This window comes from Coffea eugenioides, chromosome 5 (genome assembly GCF_003713205.1).
Source record: "Coffea eugenioides isolate CCC68of chromosome 5, Ceug_1.0, whole genome shotgun sequence".
Taxonomy (NCBI): Eukaryota; Viridiplantae; Streptophyta; class Magnoliopsida; order Gentianales; family Rubiaceae; genus Coffea; species Coffea eugenioides.
Genome location: NC_040039.1, coordinates 36,252,082 through 36,271,989, shown reverse-complemented (window position 1 = coordinate 36,271,989; position 19,908 = coordinate 36,252,082). Strand labels below are relative to the sequence as shown.

Sequence of the window (19,908 nt, the reverse complement as noted above, 5' to 3'; positions counted from 1 at the left end):
ATAAGTTGCACTGGGTAGCAACACATAAGTTGCACGAGATTACCGCCAAACTAAATCTACAACATCACTACTAGAGGCCTCAGTACATTCCCGTCTACTTCACTCATAACAACACCACTCAGATCAACACCAAAGTTAGGAACAAAGGTGGGTTGCTACAAGTTCTTTTTCAACAAAATTCATTCCTGAATTATGCATCCAGCAGTGGCTCCAATAATCGACCCCAATATCAAGCAAATGAAGCGCTATGTTTCAAGGCAAAGACAAATGCAACTGCAATTGGTTACCCCACTAGTAATACAACTACTGGTACAATATTAGTCATGAATAACGATAATAAATTTATTGATGACAATGAAGATGAAACAGTCAAAAGCATTGAAGGAACTATGAAAGAAATGTGTAATAATCTGAATATCAATTTACTAGAGATAGATGACTCTTTTATTTATTTATTTATTTTTGGGTGCATTGAAGTCCTAAAGGCCCGTTAGACAAAAACTAAACAGGAGTCAACACCGTAATTACATCATAATTTAAAAAAATTTCTGAGCTGATCCACTCAAGACAACAACTATTCCACTTCTGGTTTATGAAGCAAGCTCTCTTTGACTAAATATTCTATACTTACATTCTCTTTTATCCTTGGCTAACTAGATTGCGGATTCTCACTTGGTACTATCTTCTTTCTCCCTCTCTTTTTCACTCTACCTCTTCCCTTTCTCTTTTCTCTTTCAAACCGCGATCTGGACCAGATTTGACTCCTCTGTTCCTCCTTTTTTAGATTAGTGATTTGGACCAAATTCAATTGGATTTGATTCAAATCAGATAGGGAAAGGGGTGAGGGTTGCGAGGGATGGGAGGAAGGAAGAGGAAGGGTATGACGGAGAAGAAAGAGAGGGAACAGTGGGGGAATGGAGAAGAAGAAGGAGGAGGCAGAGGTATCGAGAAGAAAAGAAGGAGAAGAGAAAGGAGGGAGCAAAGAGGAAAAAAAGAGAGGAGAGGTTGCATCGGATCCAATGAGGTGCTGGCAAGAAATCATGAATGATGATGGCTGGCAATGGTTGGAGTAGGAATTGAATGGGGAAGGAAGAAGAAGAGGAAAGAAGGGGAAAAAGGAAAAGAAAAAGAAAAGAAAAATTAAAAAAATCAGTAACACATAAGTTGCACGGGGGCAGTAATACATAAGTTGCACGGGACAGCCACCAAACTAAACCTACCACATCTCTACTAGAGGCCTCAATACATTTGTAGACACCAAAATTTTAATTTAATTTAATTTGAATTTTTACTTTTATTTAACCTAAAGTTCGCAAAATGATAGTTAGCTATTTTTATTGAATTAGGTTCATCATTTTTAAAACATTTTAAAAGAAAATTCTCACAACAATTAATTTTTTTGTATCTTTCAAATTCAATTTTTTCAAAATAAAATGAAAATTTGCAAGGCAATCTCAAATAGGAATTTAACATTTTTGTTTACTCTAAATTTGCTTTGAAAAACAAAATAAAAACAAGAAAATAGGCGGAATGCATGCAAGATAGTTAGGTGGGATGAGTGAATGTTAGCCATGTGTTTTGCACAACACAACACTTAGGTGGCAAGGACAGGTGGGGATTTTGGAAAAATTTGGAAAAAGGAAGAAACAAGAGAAGGGGCTTGGGGCAAGAGAACGGGAGGAAAAAGGAAAAAAGGAAGAACGAGAAGAAAAAAAAGAAGAGCTTCGGGCAGGGGAGGAAAGAAAGAAAAAAGGGAAAAGAGAAAGAGAGGAGGAGGGGGAGAGAATCGAAGAGAGCAAGAAAGGGAGGTGGCTGAGAACAAGGAGAAGAGAAACAATAGCAAGGAAAAGAAAGAAAGGAGGGGAGTTCTGGGAAAACAGAGAAAAAGGAAAAGAGGGTTTCGGGGACTAGCAAGGGAGAAGGAAAAAGAGAGGAGAAAGAAAAGAGGAGGGGGAAATCTGGGGGAAGATTAGAGAGGAAAAACAGGAAGAAAAACAAGAGGAAAAAGAAAGAAAAGGAGGGAAGAATCGAGGGAAAGACGAAAAGAGAAAGTGCAGAAATTTCTTGACAAAAGCTTGAGCCAGGGTTGGTGGAACAACTAGGTTTCTTGTCGGATTCTGATCTCTCAAGGGCCTTTCGTGATAAAATCTTGCTGTCTGGTAAACTACATTAGTTGCGAAGGAACTTTCATGCTATAAATTTTTGAAAAAAAACACTGCAGCATCCTCAAATCGAGACCTCAATCTGCTGCCTTCACCAGACTTGAGGAACTGCGAACGAAATTTTCTGCTTCGTGTCCAACATTCCAGGCGCAAGCTCCTCATTTTCCTCACATTGATTCAGTCCCCAACTGCTTGCAGGTAATGCATACCTTTAAAGCTTGCCAATGTAACATTTTTTTATGAGATTTTGTTGGACCATCGCATGAGTTTTTCTCGGTTATACATGTATCTGTTAGTTCCTCCTTTTGTGATCTCTGTTGCTTCAAAGATCTGTGTTTTGATGGCTAAAGATTTACTAAAAGCGTGTTAGAGATGGTTAGATGTTAGATTTTGATGTTATAGCCACACAGTTTTCTCTTCTTGGGGGTTCCAGGTCCCATCCTTTTCAAAAGTCAAAGCCATTTTCTTTTGTTGTTTTCTTCATCCAAATCCTCTCTGTTTGATTTTCCAGAGCTGTGCACCATAGTTGAGATTATGTCAATTAAATGGGTTGAAGTTTGGTCGGTTTTAGATTGATAAACTAGTGGGCTTTGTTTGAGTTTTTGCATTTAACCTACCTGGGTGGAATAAGGAAGAAAACTACAGAAGCTTTCGATTGTTGAAGAAGAAAGCTTCTTCGAAGCTTTGCATGAAACATTTCCAAAAATTGCACTTTAACCCCTAGTTTTTGAAATAATTCTGATATGGCCCAAACAATTGGGAAAATCAATCATTTCTTGTCCCTTAAAGTTTTAACTTTCTTGGAATGCTCTAATATGATTTCTTGGATAGATTATTTATGAGTTTTAGGAGGGAATTTAAATTTGATAAGATTTATTATTTTGATTGGGTTTTAGCAAAAGGATTAAAGATTTAGGTAACATTTTTGTTTAGGTTTGACAAGTGGGTTTTGGGTTATTTTTGTAGATTTTAGTATTGGGTTGGGTAGGCTTTATTTAGAGCCCTTAATTTTATTTTTCTTTAATTTTAACACCTAGCATTTTGTAATAATAATAATTTGACCCCTAAAATTTTTGTCAATGTTTGCAATTAAGTCATTGTTTGTTTGATTTCTCAAATAGAAGTTGCTTTATTTTTTAAAATTAATTATATTCTATTTGAATGCCTTAATTGATAGATTTCATGTTTATTTCCATGTCCTTATGATTTATTTGTTAATTAAAGTGGTGCCTTAATCACTTTTGTTAATTTTGGAGTTAAATAGGGCAAATCCAATTCCCCATTAGCCAGTGACGGAGCTAGGATTTTTTCCTTGGGGGGCCAAAATTTTTTCGATCAAAATTATCTTAATATGTTATGTTCAAACTAATTTTTGTTTATTTAAATATATGACATCTTAAAATATCAAATATTAATTTTAATTATAAAGGTATGTCTATTTCATAAATATGTAGCATAGTCATAATTAAAATTAAGATAAGAAATAACATTTGATTAAATATTTTATAACATTACAAACCACTTAAGTTGCACATTATGAGAAGATGCTCCAATATGTCACCTATGCAAATACAAAAATATAACTATGTAATATAAATATAATTATTTTCAATTAAAAAAGCGATAAACGTTATGTTAATATACCTTAAAATGTCATCCTCTTTTATTAAAAGTAAATGGAGTTTTACGTTCTTTCATAGAACTAAATTCATCTCTAATTCAATCAATGCTAAATTTTCGAACAACTTCCTTTTTTTATGTACATTGTTAGGCAATCATTCAAGAAATCATCTTTTATCTTGTTTTGGAGCTTTATTTTGATTATTTTCATAATTGAAAATGTCCATTCTATAGACTATAAAACGGAGCCAGGATTTTTTCCTTGGGAGGGGGGCCAAAATTTTTCTGAACAAAATTATCTTAATATGTTATGTTCAAAATAATTTTCATCTATTTAAATATATGACATCTTAAAATATCAAATTTTAATTTTAATTATAAATGTATGTCTATTTCATAAATATGCAGCATAGTCATAACAAAAATTAGGACAAAAAATAACCTTTGATTAAATATCTTATAACATAACAAACTACCCAAATTGTACATTATGAGAAGATGCTTCAATATGTCATTTGTGAAAAAAATAAAAATATAACTATACAATATAATATAACTATTTTCAATTAATAAAAGATAAAAGTTATGTTAGCATACCTTGAAATTTCAACCTCTTTTCTTAAAAGTAAATTGAGTTTTACGTTCTTTCATAGAACTAAATTCATCTATAATTGAATCAGTGCTAAATTTTGATCATTCTTTTTTTTTATGTACATTGTTAGACAGTCAATCAAGAAATTATCTTTTATCTTGTTTTGGAGTTTTGTTTTGATTATATTCACAATTGAAAATGTACGTTCTATAGTTGCAGTTGATACAGAAAGAGTGAGAATAAATATAATCAATCTGCCAATAACAGGATATATCACTCAATTTCTTGTCTTCACCAAGCCTTCAAGTAATTATTTGTATATTTGTATATGAGTCAACAAGAGGATAGATCACTAATTTTAAATTTTTTATCAATTAGGCTAAGGTGTATATTTGTATATGGACCAATAAAGAAATTATTTTTATTTTAGCCCATTGATAATTATGAATTGAGTCTTTTATTATAATACATCAAATTGGGTCAATTTACTATGGATCATCAAATTATATGTTTAATTTTTTGAATGTTAAATAATTAGTACAATAAAAAATAAACAACTTTTTTTTGAAGAAAAAATTAAATCAAAAGATGGCTAATTCGTACACACACACACACACACACACATATATATATATATATATAAACTCTCATAATATAAACTAAAATTGTAAAAAATTAGGGGGGGCCAACTTTGACTTATACATATATTTACATATTATGAATTAAAAATTGCAAAACTGGCCCCCCTCTACCCCCCCTTGGCTCCATCATTGCCATTAGCTACTCCTTCAAGGAAGGTATCTTCTTGTGTTATTTTAAATCCTCTTATGCGCTTTTATGTGTTGTATGTGTGTAATTGCATATTTTTGAGTGATTTTTCTTTTAGTTATTTGTTTTATTTGTTTTAAGTTTCATATATTTAACTTAATTTTGTTGATTATTTGAGAGGCATTTAAATGCCAAATTATAATAGATAGGGGTTCAAGACTTGTATTTAGGTAGATTATGTAATAGATAGGTTTTAATTCTTATTAAAAGTGTAATTAGTTAGATGAATGTAATAGTTAAGTTATTATTTTATTCTTTCCCCTCTAGATTGTAGTTAGGGCCCCCGAATGTAATAGTAGGTCTGTATTTGCTTTTATTCGCTTGTGTGCTTATATATTTACTCGCTTTCATTAGAGTTTTGCACCTAGAAATTATACTTATGTGTTATGTGCTCTATGTGCATTATGTGTTTTCTTACTTTAATTATACTTTATATGATTTATTTAAGTTATAAATGCATGATGTCACCACACTAGTCCAACGCTAGTTGTGGTCTATTTTCTCGACTTCTCACTAGTCCAACGCTAGTGAGGACTTATAGAAATAGGCTAGTCCAATGCTAGACGCTTAGAGACCGTCCACATGTTAGATCATGCTTGTATGACAATCACTACATTTCATGCATATTTTCTACTTTTTAGAATCATTACCATTTTGCATGATATTTCCTCTATATGTATATCCCTTATCCCTATGTGCGAAACATGATATTTAGACTCGCATTCCATTTAAGAAAATTAGACATAGGTTATTCATATGCTTGACTAGGATATGGGAGTTACATTTCAAATATGGGATATGGACGAGTATGGCCTTTTGGTCTTAGCACACTCGTATCTCCTCTATAAAAAGAAAAATCTAGTCACGAGTCTTAGTTCCCCACACCCGTTATATTGAATTCCTCTTTTTAGATCACATATACTTATATATTATAATTTTTCTTTTCTTCGAGTCTCACTCTTTGCATATTCGTGACCTCTTCTAAGTGTCATTTTGGGCAACACAATTAATCTGATTCGCACCAATTAAACTTTGAAGAGATATTTCGACCCTCCCGATATCCATTAGGTCTAGGTTTGCATTCATGTAGTAACATCCAAATGTGATAAGTTTTATAGGTTAAACTAAGAAAATTTTTCGACTAAATCAAGCAATTAGCCTTGGCTAGGTTGAAAGGGTGTCTTGGATTTTACTCTTGCCTTCCTTTTTTTCAACCGTGACTCCCGAGCCCTTTTCTATTGATTTTTGAAGATTTGAAGTCATTTAAAAAGGGTTTTTTCTTTTCTCTACTTTTATTTAAAATTCATTTTAGGTGATTTGGTACATCTTAACTCAATACCAAGTGGCGACTCCTATTTTTTTCTTAAAAATCCTTTTTAAACTATTATTTTGGACCCAAATCGTCGCACTTTTAAGTCCCATTTTAGGCCCTTTTCTTTTTTCTTTTTTCACTAAAAATCAAAAAGCTCATTTTCACTCAAAAATTAATCAAAAATTCATTTTCTAAACTCGTGATTTTATTTTCAAAAATGGGGCACGACAACATTCCCATCTACTTCCCTCTTTCAAGTTTCTATGAGTGATCCAGGGATCTTTTATGGTAACTACGAGAATTGCAAAGGATGAGTTGGAATCAACTACCCTTGGAACTGAAGTGCATGGAATACTAAGTAGGCTTTAATATAATATAATATAGTGATATATATCACATTATTTACAATGTATGTATATAATTAATTATATGGTGAGCAAACATGTTGTGCCATATTAATTGCGGCTCGTTAGTAGTTAGCTGTCTTGATATATTTAGAAATATTATTATTGTTCGTATATTTTGTGAGGACTTGCAAAATTCTTCATATTTTCTTAAAATTTCCTTTCATTTTGAAGCAGTTAATTTATAATTTCTTTACTACTAAATTACTCCCTCAATAGTTGTAATAAATGATAGAATCGAGAGTTTTACCTTTACTTTTATAGTTAGGATAAACTAGGATTTTTGCGTATTTTGGTAGTGTGATTAGTTGGTGAGGTGTGTGTACTAAATTTTGTGGATAAGAGTGAGTATTAGATAAGAGAAAGTGTGCGATTAGAAGTGCTAATAATAAGTTAGTGAATCATAAGTTAAAACACAAATACGAGAGAGTTAAGGAAAATAGGATTGAACCGACGTGCACTGTTTGTTACCAATTGAGTATACCACTTCATCACTACTTTCTTACCCTAATCTCCTTGTTTTATTTCATCTAATCAGCCCTAAATTAATCCCTAAACCAGCCGAAATCTTTGACTAAAGAAAAGGAGAGAGAAGAAAAAAAAAGGAAGAATCTTGATTTGCCAAGTGTTGGCAATCAAAGAAGAGTTTGACCAAGACAATTCCTTCCTTGTTTTCTTTCATTTTGGCTAACTTTCCTCCATTATTTCTTCATGTTGGCCGAGAGTAGGGAGAGGAAAAAGAGAGAAGAAAACTTTCATTTCCAACCCTGATTTTGCCTTGTTTGAGTTGAAATCACAAAAACTAAACCGATTAAACTAGTCCATTGGTGCTTAGGAGGCTTGGAGTGGTGAATTTCTTGGGAGGAATTGCTTGGTTCTTCACTTTGCAAGAAGTTTTGGAAGGTATAAGTTTATCAACTTCCTTTCTCTTTCTTATTCTTGCTAAATATGATGTAGATGGCATGAATCTTGGAATATTATGGATCATCTTCTAGTTTTGGTGTAGATTAGTAGATTCTCAGCTAGGGTTTTGCCATTTTAGCCTTGATTTATGTTGTTCAACTGGATTATGTTGGTATTGAGCTTGGATATGGAATTTGTGAGGTGATTAGTAGCATGATTGTGACTTTTTAGCGTTAAAAGATGAATTTCCAGCTTTGCTAAGAAATTTTCAGCTTTGTTATTGGATGATTATTTGCTAGAAATGAGCTACAATTTGATGGTTTTTAGCCTAGATGAATAGCTATCTTGATATGCTTACTTGTGGTGTTTGAATTGGGCTGATTTGAGGAAAAGAAATTGAAGCCCTAAATGGCTGGAAAAATTGATAAATACAAAGGACATGCTGCTCAAAATTTTCTTCCGTAGGATAAGCGAGCGAAATTAGAACTTGAGCGGTGATTCGTGGTTGAATCGAACTTAGGTTGTTTAGGGTATGCAAGGTTTCCTTAATAGGAGTATATAAGCTGAATTTTGCCGAAAACTCGTACACTTTATAAGGCGAGAGTAGCGACCACTAAAAATACAATTTCCTCATTCTTTTTATACCAAGTTGAGAACTTATAAGTGTTAATCACTTTTTTTATCAAAACTGAAAGAGCGAGCATGAATTTTCTAGAGTTTGATAAGTAAAATGAATACTACTTAAACGAGTTTCATTTACTTGATTTGCTTTAAACGAAACTCCTATATTTTGAACCCTAATTGACTTTAAACCGTTAAATGGTATTTTATCGTAAATTTGGACTCCAATCAGGGAGTTAAACCTGAGCATGGTTTTTCAAAACAATAAGTCATTGGTGAGTGTTTCCAAGTGCATGATTAAACTTGATATTTGAATGAACTACTTGACTTGTTTGCATGGGCAAGGGTGTACTTTTCGCACTTGCCCTAACGTGACATAGTATTGTTCCTTAGTTGCAATTGACTTGATATACATGTATATGACTTGAATGCTGTCTGGAATTCCAGAAACCCTGTAGCTAGTTAATTGAGTCGAGCCGGCAAGTGTCTGGTCGATTAGATTACAAACCCTGGGTCTCTAGTTTTGTCGAATGGAGTGTTATCTCCTCAACTAATTGGTATGCTCAAGTATTACCACCGGTGTTTATCTTAGAGTTCGGGCCCGGTAGGGGGTTTGAATGGTGGACGAAGATTGGAGTTAAGTGAGATATTACTAGATTGGTTACTCTACTTGAAAGTTGATGGAGTGTCAACTACTACTGGGTAAAGCTATGGCGGAGTTAACTCGCAAAAGCGACTGTATCCTTGTACCTGGAAATGTTGAGTACCTAATGACTGCTATGTGAAATGTTATTGCTCATGTTATAAACTCTTTTGCTTGCTACTTTAATATTTACACTTTTAATTAGTGGTTAACTTGCTACTTGAGTCTGCATGATATTTTGGAACCTCATTGAATTTTGACTCACCCTATTAGTTTTGATTTCTTTACAGGGGGTACGAGCGAGGGCGTGAGGCTGGTACAGGCTAGTATCGTCTAGTTTTTTATTTTTTACGATTGTACTTGTGTTAGTGCTCGATTAGGGTTGAATTTATCTGAAATTTAAATCTTTTGTTATATTTGGGATTGTATGAATGTTTGAGATAGAAATGAATGTAAATATACGTTCCAAGCTTAGGAATTGTTGTTTCATTGACTCTTGAAGTTGTAACTTATTATTTTTTTTATTGAAGTAGGTGAGCGAATCTTGACGAGAGTTGGGCAGATGGTTCACTAAACCCTTGGGGACGTCCTAGGGAGCAGTGGGGTCGTCACAAGAGGAATGAATTTCGGGGTCGAAATTATTTTAAGAGGGAGAGAGTGTAAGAACTTGCAAATTCTTCATATTTTCTTAAAATTCTCTTTTATTTTGAATTAGTTAATTTATAATTTTTTTACTACTAAATTACTCCCTCAATGGTTGTAATAAATGATAGAATCGAGAGTTTTACCTTTACTTTTATAGTTAGGGTAAAGTAGGATTTTTGCGTATTTTGGTAGCGTGATTAGTTGGTGAGGTGTGTGTACTAAATTTTATGGATAAGAGTGAGTATTAGATAAGAGGAAGTGTGTGATTAGAAGTGCTAATAATAAGTTAGTGAAACATAAGTTAAAACACAAGTATGAGAGAGTTAAGGAAAATAGGTTTGAACCGACGTGCACCGTTTCTTACCGATTGAGTACACCACTTGACCACTATTTTCTTACAATAATCTTCTTGTTTTATTTCATCTAATCAGCCCTAAATTAATCCCTAAACCAGCCGAAATCTTTGACTAAAGCAAAGGAGAGAAAAGAAAAAAAAAAGGAAGAATCTTGATTTGTCAAGTGTTGCCAATCAAAGAAGAGTTTGACCAAGACAACTCCTTCCTTCTTATCTTCCATTTTGGCTAATTTTCCTCCATTATTTCTTCATGTTGGCTGAGAACGGGGAGAGGAAAAAGAGAGAAGAAAACATTCATTTCCAACCCTGATTTTGCTTTGTTTGAGTTGAGATCACAAAAACTAAACCGATTAAACTAGTCCTTTGGTGCTTAGGAGGCTTGGAGTGGTGAATTTCTTGGGAAGAATTGCTTGGTTCTTCACTTTTCAAAAAGTTTTGGAAGGTATAAGTTTATCAACTTCCTTTCTCTTTCTTATTCTTGCTAAATATGGTGTAGATGGCATGAATCTTGGAATATTATGGATCATCTTCTAGTTTTGGTGTAGATTATTGGATTTTTCAGCTAGAGTTTCACCATTTTGCCTTGATTTATGTTGTTCAACTGTATTATGTTGGTATTGAGCTTGGATAGGGAATTTGTGAGGTGATTAGTAGCATGATTGTGACTTTTTAGCGTTAAAAGATGAATTTTCAGCTTTGCTAAGAAATTTTCAACTTTGTTATTGGATGATTATTTGCTAGAAATGAGCTACAATTTGATGATTTTTAGCCTAGATGAATAGCTATCTTGATATGCTTACTTGTGGTGTTTGAATTGGGCTGATTTGAGGAAAAGAAAATGAACCCCTAAATGGTTGGAAAAATTGATAAATACAAAGGATATGCTGCCCAAAATTTTCTTCCGTCGGATAAGCGAGCGAAATTGGAACTTGAGCGGTGATTCGTGGTTGAATCGAACTTAGGTTGTTTAGGGTATGCAAGGTTTCCTTAGTAGGAGTATATAAGCTGAACTTTGCCGAAAACTCGTACACTTTATAAGGCGAGAGTAGCGACCACTAAAAATACAATTTCCTCTTTTTTTCTTATACCAAGTTGAGAACTTGTAAGTGTTAATCACTTCTTTATCAAAATCGAAATAGCGAGCATGAATTTTCTAGAGTTTGATAAGTAAAATGAATACTACTTAAACGAGTTTCATTTACTTGATTTGCTTTAAGCGAAACTCCTATATTTTAAACCCTAATTGATTTTAAACCGTTAAATGATATTTTATCGCAAATTTGGACTCCAATCAGGGAGTTGAACCTGAGCATGATTTTTCAAAGCAATAAGTCATTGGTGAGTGTTTCCAAGTGCATGATTAAACTTGATATTTGAATGAACTACTTGATTTGTTTGCACGGGTAAGGGTGTACTTTATCGCACTTACCCTAACGTGACATAGTATTGTTCCTTGGTTGCAATTGACTTGATATACATGTATATGACTTGAATACTGTCTGGAATTCCAGAAACCCTGTAGCTAGTTAATCAAGTCGAGCCGGCAAGTGTCTGGTCGATTAGATAACAAACCCTGGATCTCTAGTTTTGTTGAGTGGAGTGTTATCTTCTCAACTAATTGGTATGCTCAAGTATTACCACCAGTGTTTATCTTGGAGTTCGGGCCCGGTAGGGGGTTTGAATGGTGGACGGAGATTGGAGTTAAATGGGGCACTACTGGACTGGTTACTCTACTTGAAAGTTGACGGAGTGTCAACTACTACTGGGTAAATCTATGGCGGAGTTAACTAGCAAAAGTGACTGTATCCTTGTACCTGAAAATGTTGAGTACCTAATGACTGCTATGTGAAATGTTATTGCTCATGTTATAAACTCTTTTGCTTTCTATTTTGATATTTACACTTTTAATTAGTGGTCAACTTGCTACTTGGGTCTGCATGATGTTTTGAAACCACATTGAGTTTTGACTCACCCTATTAGTTTTGTTTTCCTTACAGGGGGTACGAGCGAGGGCGTGAGGCTGGTACAAGTTAGTATCGTCTAATTTTTGAATTTTTACGATTGTACTCGTGCTAGTGCTCGATCAGGGTTGAGTTTATCTGAAACTTAAATCTTTTGTTATATTTGGGATTGTATGAATGTTTGAGGTAGAAATGAATGTAAATGTACGTTCCAAGCTTGGGAATTGTTGTTTCATTAACTCGTGAGGTTGTAACTTATTATTTTTTTTTATTGAAGTAAGTGAGCGAGTCCTGACGAGAGTTGGGCAGACGGTTCGCTAAATCTTGGAGTACACCCTAGGGAGCTGTGGGGTTGTCACAGGAGGTGTGAATTTCGGGGTTGAAATTCTTTTAAGAGGAAGAGAGTGTGAGAACTTGCAAATTCTTCATATTTTCTTAAAATTCCCTTTTATTTTGAATCAGTTAATTTATAATTTTTTTACTACTAAATTACTCCCTCAATGGTTGTAATAAATGATAGAATCGAGAGTTTTACCTTTACTTTTATAGTTAGGGTAAACTATGGTTTTTGCATATTTTGGTAGTGTGATTTGTTGGTGAGATGTGTGTACTAAATTTTGTGGATAAGAGTGAGTATTAGATAAGAGAAAGTGTGCGATTAGAAGTGCTAATAATAAGTTAGTGATAGGGTGTTAATTGTTGGTATTTTTATTATTAATTTTTCCTTCTATCCCTGACAAATATTGTGTTAATTGCTGATATTTACTCATATTTGGTATCGGGAGTTAATTTCAGGAATGAAGCAGAAAACTACCAAAAAGGAGGGACTTTATGGAGAATATGGAGACTTCTAAGGGCTTCAATCCTTAGGCCTTGGATTGGTGGGGACCACAAAGCTATAAGTCATTTGGGCTCTTCAAAGAAAGCAACGTAGAGAGACTTGGAAGAAGAAGTAATTTTGGAGACTTTGTCCAATGTGTGGGGACCACCGGAGATAGCTTTTAGTCATCTTACTTTTGGCTTTTTAAGGAGAGGACGTACAGAAGTAAAAGGGACACCTCTAGTTTAGCTTTTTAGTTTAGTTCTAGTTTCCTTTCTCTGGACTGGCCTCTGACACACGCCAGGTGTTCGACAATATTCCCCAACGGGAAAAACATCTTTTATTCCTTGCTTTCTAGTAAAAACGCAATGCCTTTGCAATCCAGTACTTTTGGCTGCAATTCAACTATGAGGAGTGGCTAATTTCTTCATCTAGTCAGAGGTTAAATCGAAGCTTTGGTTCGACAAAACTGTGAGATCGAATTGATTTCCCTACGTTCTTCAATTTGCAAGTATTTATATATTTCCTGTTCACTTATGCATATGATTATTTCTTGCAATTAAATACTTGATCACTGTTTAATTGTGTGAGTAATTAACAGCCATCTAAGAGTGCTCAATCCGTAATTGTTGGGTAATTTTAGTGCATGTGGCAAGTGATATGATTCAATTGTAGTAGAAACTTTTGAGTCGTTGTTGCGGAAATATATGATATAGCCTAAATAAACCGAGCGAGTGTGTTTGTTGGTTATAATTGGTGGCCAGTCTAATGATTAATGCTGTCAATAGGTTAAATCCTAAGAGCGTGTTTAGGACTGCTTAATTGGCTAGGGCAATAACTACAGAGCTTGTTGTGGTTATCGAATCAGGAAGGTTAGGCAGGTTGTCAGAGCTTGTTGACAACCATAACCAGTTTATTTGTAAATGAAAGATTTTATCTCTGCATCTGTGATCAGTGATTCGAACCATAAGTGGAGATTATACCTTTGACTAGAGATTTTCCTTCCGTCAATTTACTTTATATTTTTAATTTGAGCAATTAAATTAGACAGTTCCATATCAACTTCCCCCATTTTTATTTAATGTTACATTCATTCAAAATAAATTCCCAAGTCCCTGTGGATTCGACCCTGCTCGCTGCTATATTCGAATTTTGTCTTTCACGTAATTAATATACTTTGGTATATCGGATCAAGCAAACTCTGGCACCAGGGTGAAGCTAGTAACCCATTGCACAGCCTAAGTCCCTGCTCCAGTACCATAGTGGACTTAATTCGTGACTTAAGAGTAGGAATTTTATTTTTGCTGGTTTGACACCCAACAAATTTTGGCGCCGTTGCCGGGGACTTGGTGTCAAAATAAATTTATTTTCTTTGAATTTTATTTTCTTTGTTTATTTTTATTTTTTTTATTTTTATTTTTATTGTTACTGGTTTATGCCTAGATCTTCTCGTACAGGTGAACTGCAATATAATCCTGAGATAGAGAAGACTGCTCGTGCATTGAGAAAAGCAACAAGAGAACGAGCAGAGGCATCCTCCTCATCTACTGGACATAATTCAGTAGTAGATTTTGTGGATTCATTTAGTGAGACGGAAGAGATAAATAGCACCATGGCTAATGAACGGACATTGAGAGAATTGGCTGCACCAGATTTAAATCAACAGCCCCTATGCATTACTTATCCTACATTAGAGGTTGCATTTGAGTTAAAATCTGGACTAATCCATTTACTTCCTTCTTTTCATGGCTTACCAGGTGAAGATCCCCACAAGCATCTCAAAGAATTCCATGTGGTTTGCTCGACAATGAAACCCCAGGGAGTCACAGAGGAGCAAATTAAATTAAGAGCCTTTCCATTTTCCTTAGCCGATAAAGCTAAGGATTGGCTCTATTATCTGCCCTCTGGGTCAATATCCACATGGACAGACATGAAGAAGCATTTTCTAGAAAAATTCTTTCCTGCATCCCGAGCTGCAAGCATTAGGAAAGACATCTGTGGAATTCGACAATTCAATGGAGAGACTCTACATGAATATTGGGAAAGATTCAAGCAACTATGTGCTAGTTGTCCTCATCATCAAATTCCTGACCAACTCCTCATCCAGTATTTTTATGAGGGTCTGTCCCAAACTGACAGAAGAATTATTGATGCTGCCAGTGGGGGCTCCTTAGTGAATAAAACACCCACGGAGGCAAGAAATTTGATATCGAGTATGGCTGCAAATGCTCAACAATTTGGAGACAGGCAGGATAACACGACTCGTAGAGTCAATGAGGTAAGTAATTCTTCAATAGAGCAAAGATTAGATTGTCTAACTTCTTTGGTTGAAAAGTTAGCTATAGGACAAATGCAGCAATTGAAAACATGTGGAATCTGCTATGGTTCGAGTCATCCAACAGATATGTGCCCCACACTCCAAGATGATTCGACTGAGCAGGCTAATGCAGTTGGATTTCCAGGACCACCTCAGAGACGGTATGATCCCTATGCAAACACCTATAATCCAGGATGGAGGGATCATCCTAATTTTAATTATGCAGTAAGGCCACCAGGATTTCCACAACAGTCACAATATCAACCTAGACCTCAACTTTCACAGCAACAACCTGCTCCTAAATCAGGTATGTCACTTGAGGATATTGTGAAATCTTTGGCTACTAACACTCAACAATTTCAACAGGAGACGAAAACTAGCATTCATAATTTGGAGAATCAAATGAGCCAGTTAGCTTCCACAGTCAATAGATTGGAGTCCCAATTATCTGGAAAGCTACCTTCGCAGACAATTGTCAACCCCAAGCAAAATGCTAGTGCCATCACATTAAGAAGTGGCAAAGAGTTGCCTGAGCCGAGCAAGAAAATTTCTGAACAAGCAATCGAGGAAGAGCTCGAAAAAGAGGGGAATGTGTCTCAACCTAGAGCCTTGGAACAACCAGATTTTGGAGAAAAATCAACACAAGTGGTTACACCTCCGCCTCCATTTCCTAGTCGACTGGCAAAGTCCAAAAAGCAAGAGCAAGAACAGGAGATTTTGGACACTTTTCGAAAAGTTGAGGTAAATATCCCTCTTTTAGATGCAATTAAGCAAATTCCTAGATATGCTAAATTTTTGAAGGAGTTATGCACTGGTAAGAAAAAGTTGAAAGGAAACGAGAAAGTGCATATGGGAGAAAATGTTTCGGCAGTTTTGCAGAAAAAATTGCCTCCTAAATGCAAGGACCCAGGTATGTTTACTGTCCCTTGCAAAATAGGTAATATTAAAATTGAAAAAGCTATGTTGGATTTGGGTGCTTCGATAAATGTTATGCCTCGTTCTATTTATAATTTGATGAACATTGGGCCTTTAAAAGAGACGGGCGTAATAATTCAACTGGCTGATCGATCAAATGCCTATCCTGATGGAGTTTTGGAGGATATTTTAGTGCAAATTGATAATTTGATTTTTCCTGCAGATTTTTATGTGCTTGATATGGAGGATGATAATTCTAATTCATCTCCAATACTGTTAGGGAGACCATTTTTGAAAACTGCTAGAACAAAAATTGATGTTTTCACTGGCACATTGACTATGGAATTTGATGGTGATGTTATTAAATTTAATATTTATGATGCCATGAAATATCCTGGTGAATCTCATTCAATTTTTGTTATAGATGTAATTGATTCTTTGGCGCAGCAAAATTTTGAATTTAATAATGACGATGCGTTGAAGGTTGCTATTTCTACTGGTCTCTGTCAGGAAAATTTGCAAAAGATAAAAGGGAAGTTTGTTTTTCCTTTTGAATTGCAGGAAGTTATTTTTGAATTGAATTCTCTTTGTCCAGAATTTTCCAATGTGTCTTACTTGGAATTACCTCTGTCTCATTCACAGCTTTTGCCATCTATTGTGCAAGCCCCGAAGGTGGAATTAAAGCAGTTACCGGATAATTTAAAGTATGCATTCTTGGGAGATGGAGATACACTCCCAGTAATAATTTCCAGTAAATTGACTGCTTTAGAGGAAGAAAAACTAATTCGGGTGTTGAAGGACCACAAGGAGGCAATAGGATGGACAGTGGCTGACATAAAAGGATTAAGTCCAGCCACTTGCATGCATCGCATCTTGTTAGAAGATGGTGCTAAGCCTTCGAGAGAGGCTCAACGGAGATTGAACCCACCAATGATGGAGGTAGTGAAGAAAGAAGTTTTAAAACTTCTTGACACAGGTATAATCTATCCCATTTCGGATAGTAAGTGGGTAAGTCCTGTTCAAGTAGTTCCTAAAAAGACAGGAATTACTGTTATTGAAAATCCTAAAGGTGAGTTAGTGCCCACTCGAGTTCAAAATGGGTGGAGAGTTTGTACCGATTTTAGAAAATTAAATGCATTAACTCGTAAAGATCATTTTCCATTGCCTTTTATTGATCAGATGTTGGAAAGGTTGGCAGGAAAATCTCATTATTGCTGTCTTGATGGTTTTTCAGGTTTTCTACAAATTCCAGTGGCGCCTGAAGATCAAGAGAAAACCACATTTACTTGCCCTTTTGGTACATTTGCCTATAGACGAATGCCTTTTGGTCTTTGTAATGCGCCTGCTACATTCCAAAGGTGTATGGTTAGTATATTTTCTGATTATGTGGAGAATATCATAGAAGTGTTTATGGATGATTTTACTGTCTATGGTAATTCTTTTGATGAATGTTTAACTAACCTCACAAAAATTCTTAAAAGGTGCATTGAGACTAATCTTGTTTTAAATTATGAGAAATGCCATTTTATGGTGGATCAAGGCATAATTTTAGGCCATGTGGTATCTGCAAAAGGAATTGAGGTAGATAAGGCTAAGGTAGAAATTATCAAATGTTTACCTTACCCTGCAAGTGTGCGGGAAGTTCGCTCTTTTCTTGGCCATGCAGGTTTTTATAGGCGTTTCATCAAAGATTTTTCAAAGATATCCCATCCTCTATGCAAATTACTTCAAAAGGATGTGGTATTTCATTTTGATGATAATTGCAAGAGTGCATTTGACACGCTCAAGGGATCATTGACTTCAGCACCAGTGGTTCGACCACCAAACTGGAGTCTTCCTTTCGAGATAATGTGTGATGCCAGCAATTTTGCTGTTGGTGCAGTACTTGGCCAGAAGGAGGGCAGAGCTTCTTATGTCATTTATTATGCCTCGAGGACCTTGGATGGTGCCCAGTGCAATTATTCGACTACGGAAAAGGAGCTTTTAGCTATTGTTTTTGCTTTAGAAAAATTCCGTTCTTATTTACTTGGCACTAAAGTCATTATTTATTCTGACCATGCAGCTTTGAAATATTTGCTCAACAAGAAAGAGGCCAAACCACGACTTATAAGGTGGATTCTCCTACTGCAAGAATTTAATTTGGAAATTAAAGACAAAAGGGGTGCCGAAAATATGGTTGCTGATCATCTCAGTCGTTTGATCAATAGTGAAGGACCTGCTCCCTTGAAGGATAATTTTCCAGATGAGCATCTTTTTGTAGTTCAAAAGACAACTCCCTGGTATGCTGATTTAGTGAATTATCTGGTTACTAGAACGCTACCTAATGATTTGTCTAGAGCTCAAAAGGAAAAAATTAAAAGTGATGTTAAATATTATGTGTGGGATGAACCATACTTGTGGAAATATTGTTCTGATCAAATTATTCGCAGGTGTGTGTCTAAAGAAGAGGTTCCATCAATTTTATCTTTCTGTCACTCATATGCGTGTGGTGGACATTTTGGCCCTAAGCGAACTGCAAGAAAGGTTTTAGAGTGTGGTTTATTTTGGCCAACTTTGTTTAGTGATGCATACTTATTTTGTAAATCATGTGCAAATTGTCAAAAGACAGGTAATTTAAGCCATAGAGATCAAATGCCTCTTACTCCTATACTGGTTTGTGAAATTTTCGATATATGGGGTATAGATTTTATGGGTCCATTTCCTTCCTCTTTTGGTAATATGTATATATTACTTGCAGTTGATTATGTCTCAAAGTGGATAGAGGCTAAGGCAACTAGGACTGACAATGCTAAGGTTGTAGTTGATTTTATTAAATCTCATATTTTTGTCAGGTATGGCACGCCAAGAGCAATTATCAGTGACCGAGGGACACACTTCTGCAATCGAGTAATGGAAGCATTGTTGAAGAAATATGGCGTCACTCACCGGGTTTCTACGTCCTATCATCCGCAGACTAGTGGTCAAGCAGAAATCTCCAATAAAGAAATCAAGTCGATACTTGAAAAGACGGTGAATCCCAATAGAAAGGATTGGAGTTTGCGCTTAGATGATGCACTTTGGGCTTACCGTACAGCTTTTAAGACCCCCATAGGTATGTCTCCTTACCGATTAATTTTTGGCAAACCTTGTCATCTACCTGTGGAATTGGAACATAGGGCATATTGGGCAGTTAAAAATTATAATATGCGGATGGATGAATCTGGAGAACACAGGAAGTTGCAATTGCAAGAGTTGGAGGAAATCCGAAATGATGCATATGAGAGTTCTTGCATTTATAAGGAGAAGACAAAAGCATTTCATGATAAAGCAATTTCAAGGAAAATTTTTTGTATTGGTCAAAAAGTACTCCTTTTTCACTCTAGACTTAAACTTTTTCCTGGTAAATTGCGTTCTCGTTGGATTGGACCTTTTATTGTGACTAATGTGTTTCCTCATGGTGCAGTAGAAATTCAAAGTCTTCACACTGACAAGATTTTTAAGGTTAATGGTCATCGTCTCAAACCTTTTTATGAAGGATTTCAAGTTAATAATGTTGAGGAGATGACCCTTGCAGTGCCTGAACTCTCTGATTGAAGCATTATTTTGTCTAGCCAAAGACATTAAAGAAAGGCGCTTTTGGGAGGCAACCCAATTGTTCCTTTTAATTGTTTGTTCAATTCCATGTGGTAGTTTAGAAGTGTTCTCCTTGAATTCGACTAATTTTGGGTTTCAGTTTTCATTTTTGCCGATTTATAGGTGCCATTCAGTCTTGACGTGCCCGCGTGATGACGTGCAGGAAGCTCACAATCAGAATCGTCCGAAAGCCACCGT

The 19,908-nt window shown here is 35.3% G+C and overlaps 1 protein-coding gene across 1 annotated transcript; it reads left to right on the top strand.

Annotated features, from left to right (window-relative positions):
• Positions 1-856: 856 nt before the first annotated feature.
• LOC113771494 lies at positions 857-19,671 on the top strand. The gene is made up of 5 exons (XM_027316071.1): positions 857-941; positions 14,324-15,490; positions 15,566-16,581; positions 16,636-17,205; positions 17,680-19,671. Exons 1-5 carry the CDS (start codon positions 857-859, stop codon positions 19,669-19,671), a joined length of 4,830 nt encoding a protein of 1,609 aa, XP_027171872.1.
• Positions 19,672-19,908: the final 237 nt, after the last annotated feature.

Excerpts from the sequence above, each read along its gene's own strand:
- LOC113771494 (XM_027316071.1), top strand. The coding sequence starts at position 857 with ATGGGAGGAAGGAAGAGGAAGGGTATGACGGAGAAGAAAGAGAGGGAA. Across the intron at positions 942-14,323 it reads AGAAGAAGGAGGAGGCAGAG|GTGAACTGCAATATAATCCT; the intron begins GTATCGAGAAGA and ends CTTCTCGTACAG. Across the intron at positions 17,206-17,679 it reads GAGTTCAAAATGGGTGGAGA|GTAGATAAGGCTAAGGTAGA; the intron begins GTTTGTACCGAT and ends AAAGGAATTGAG.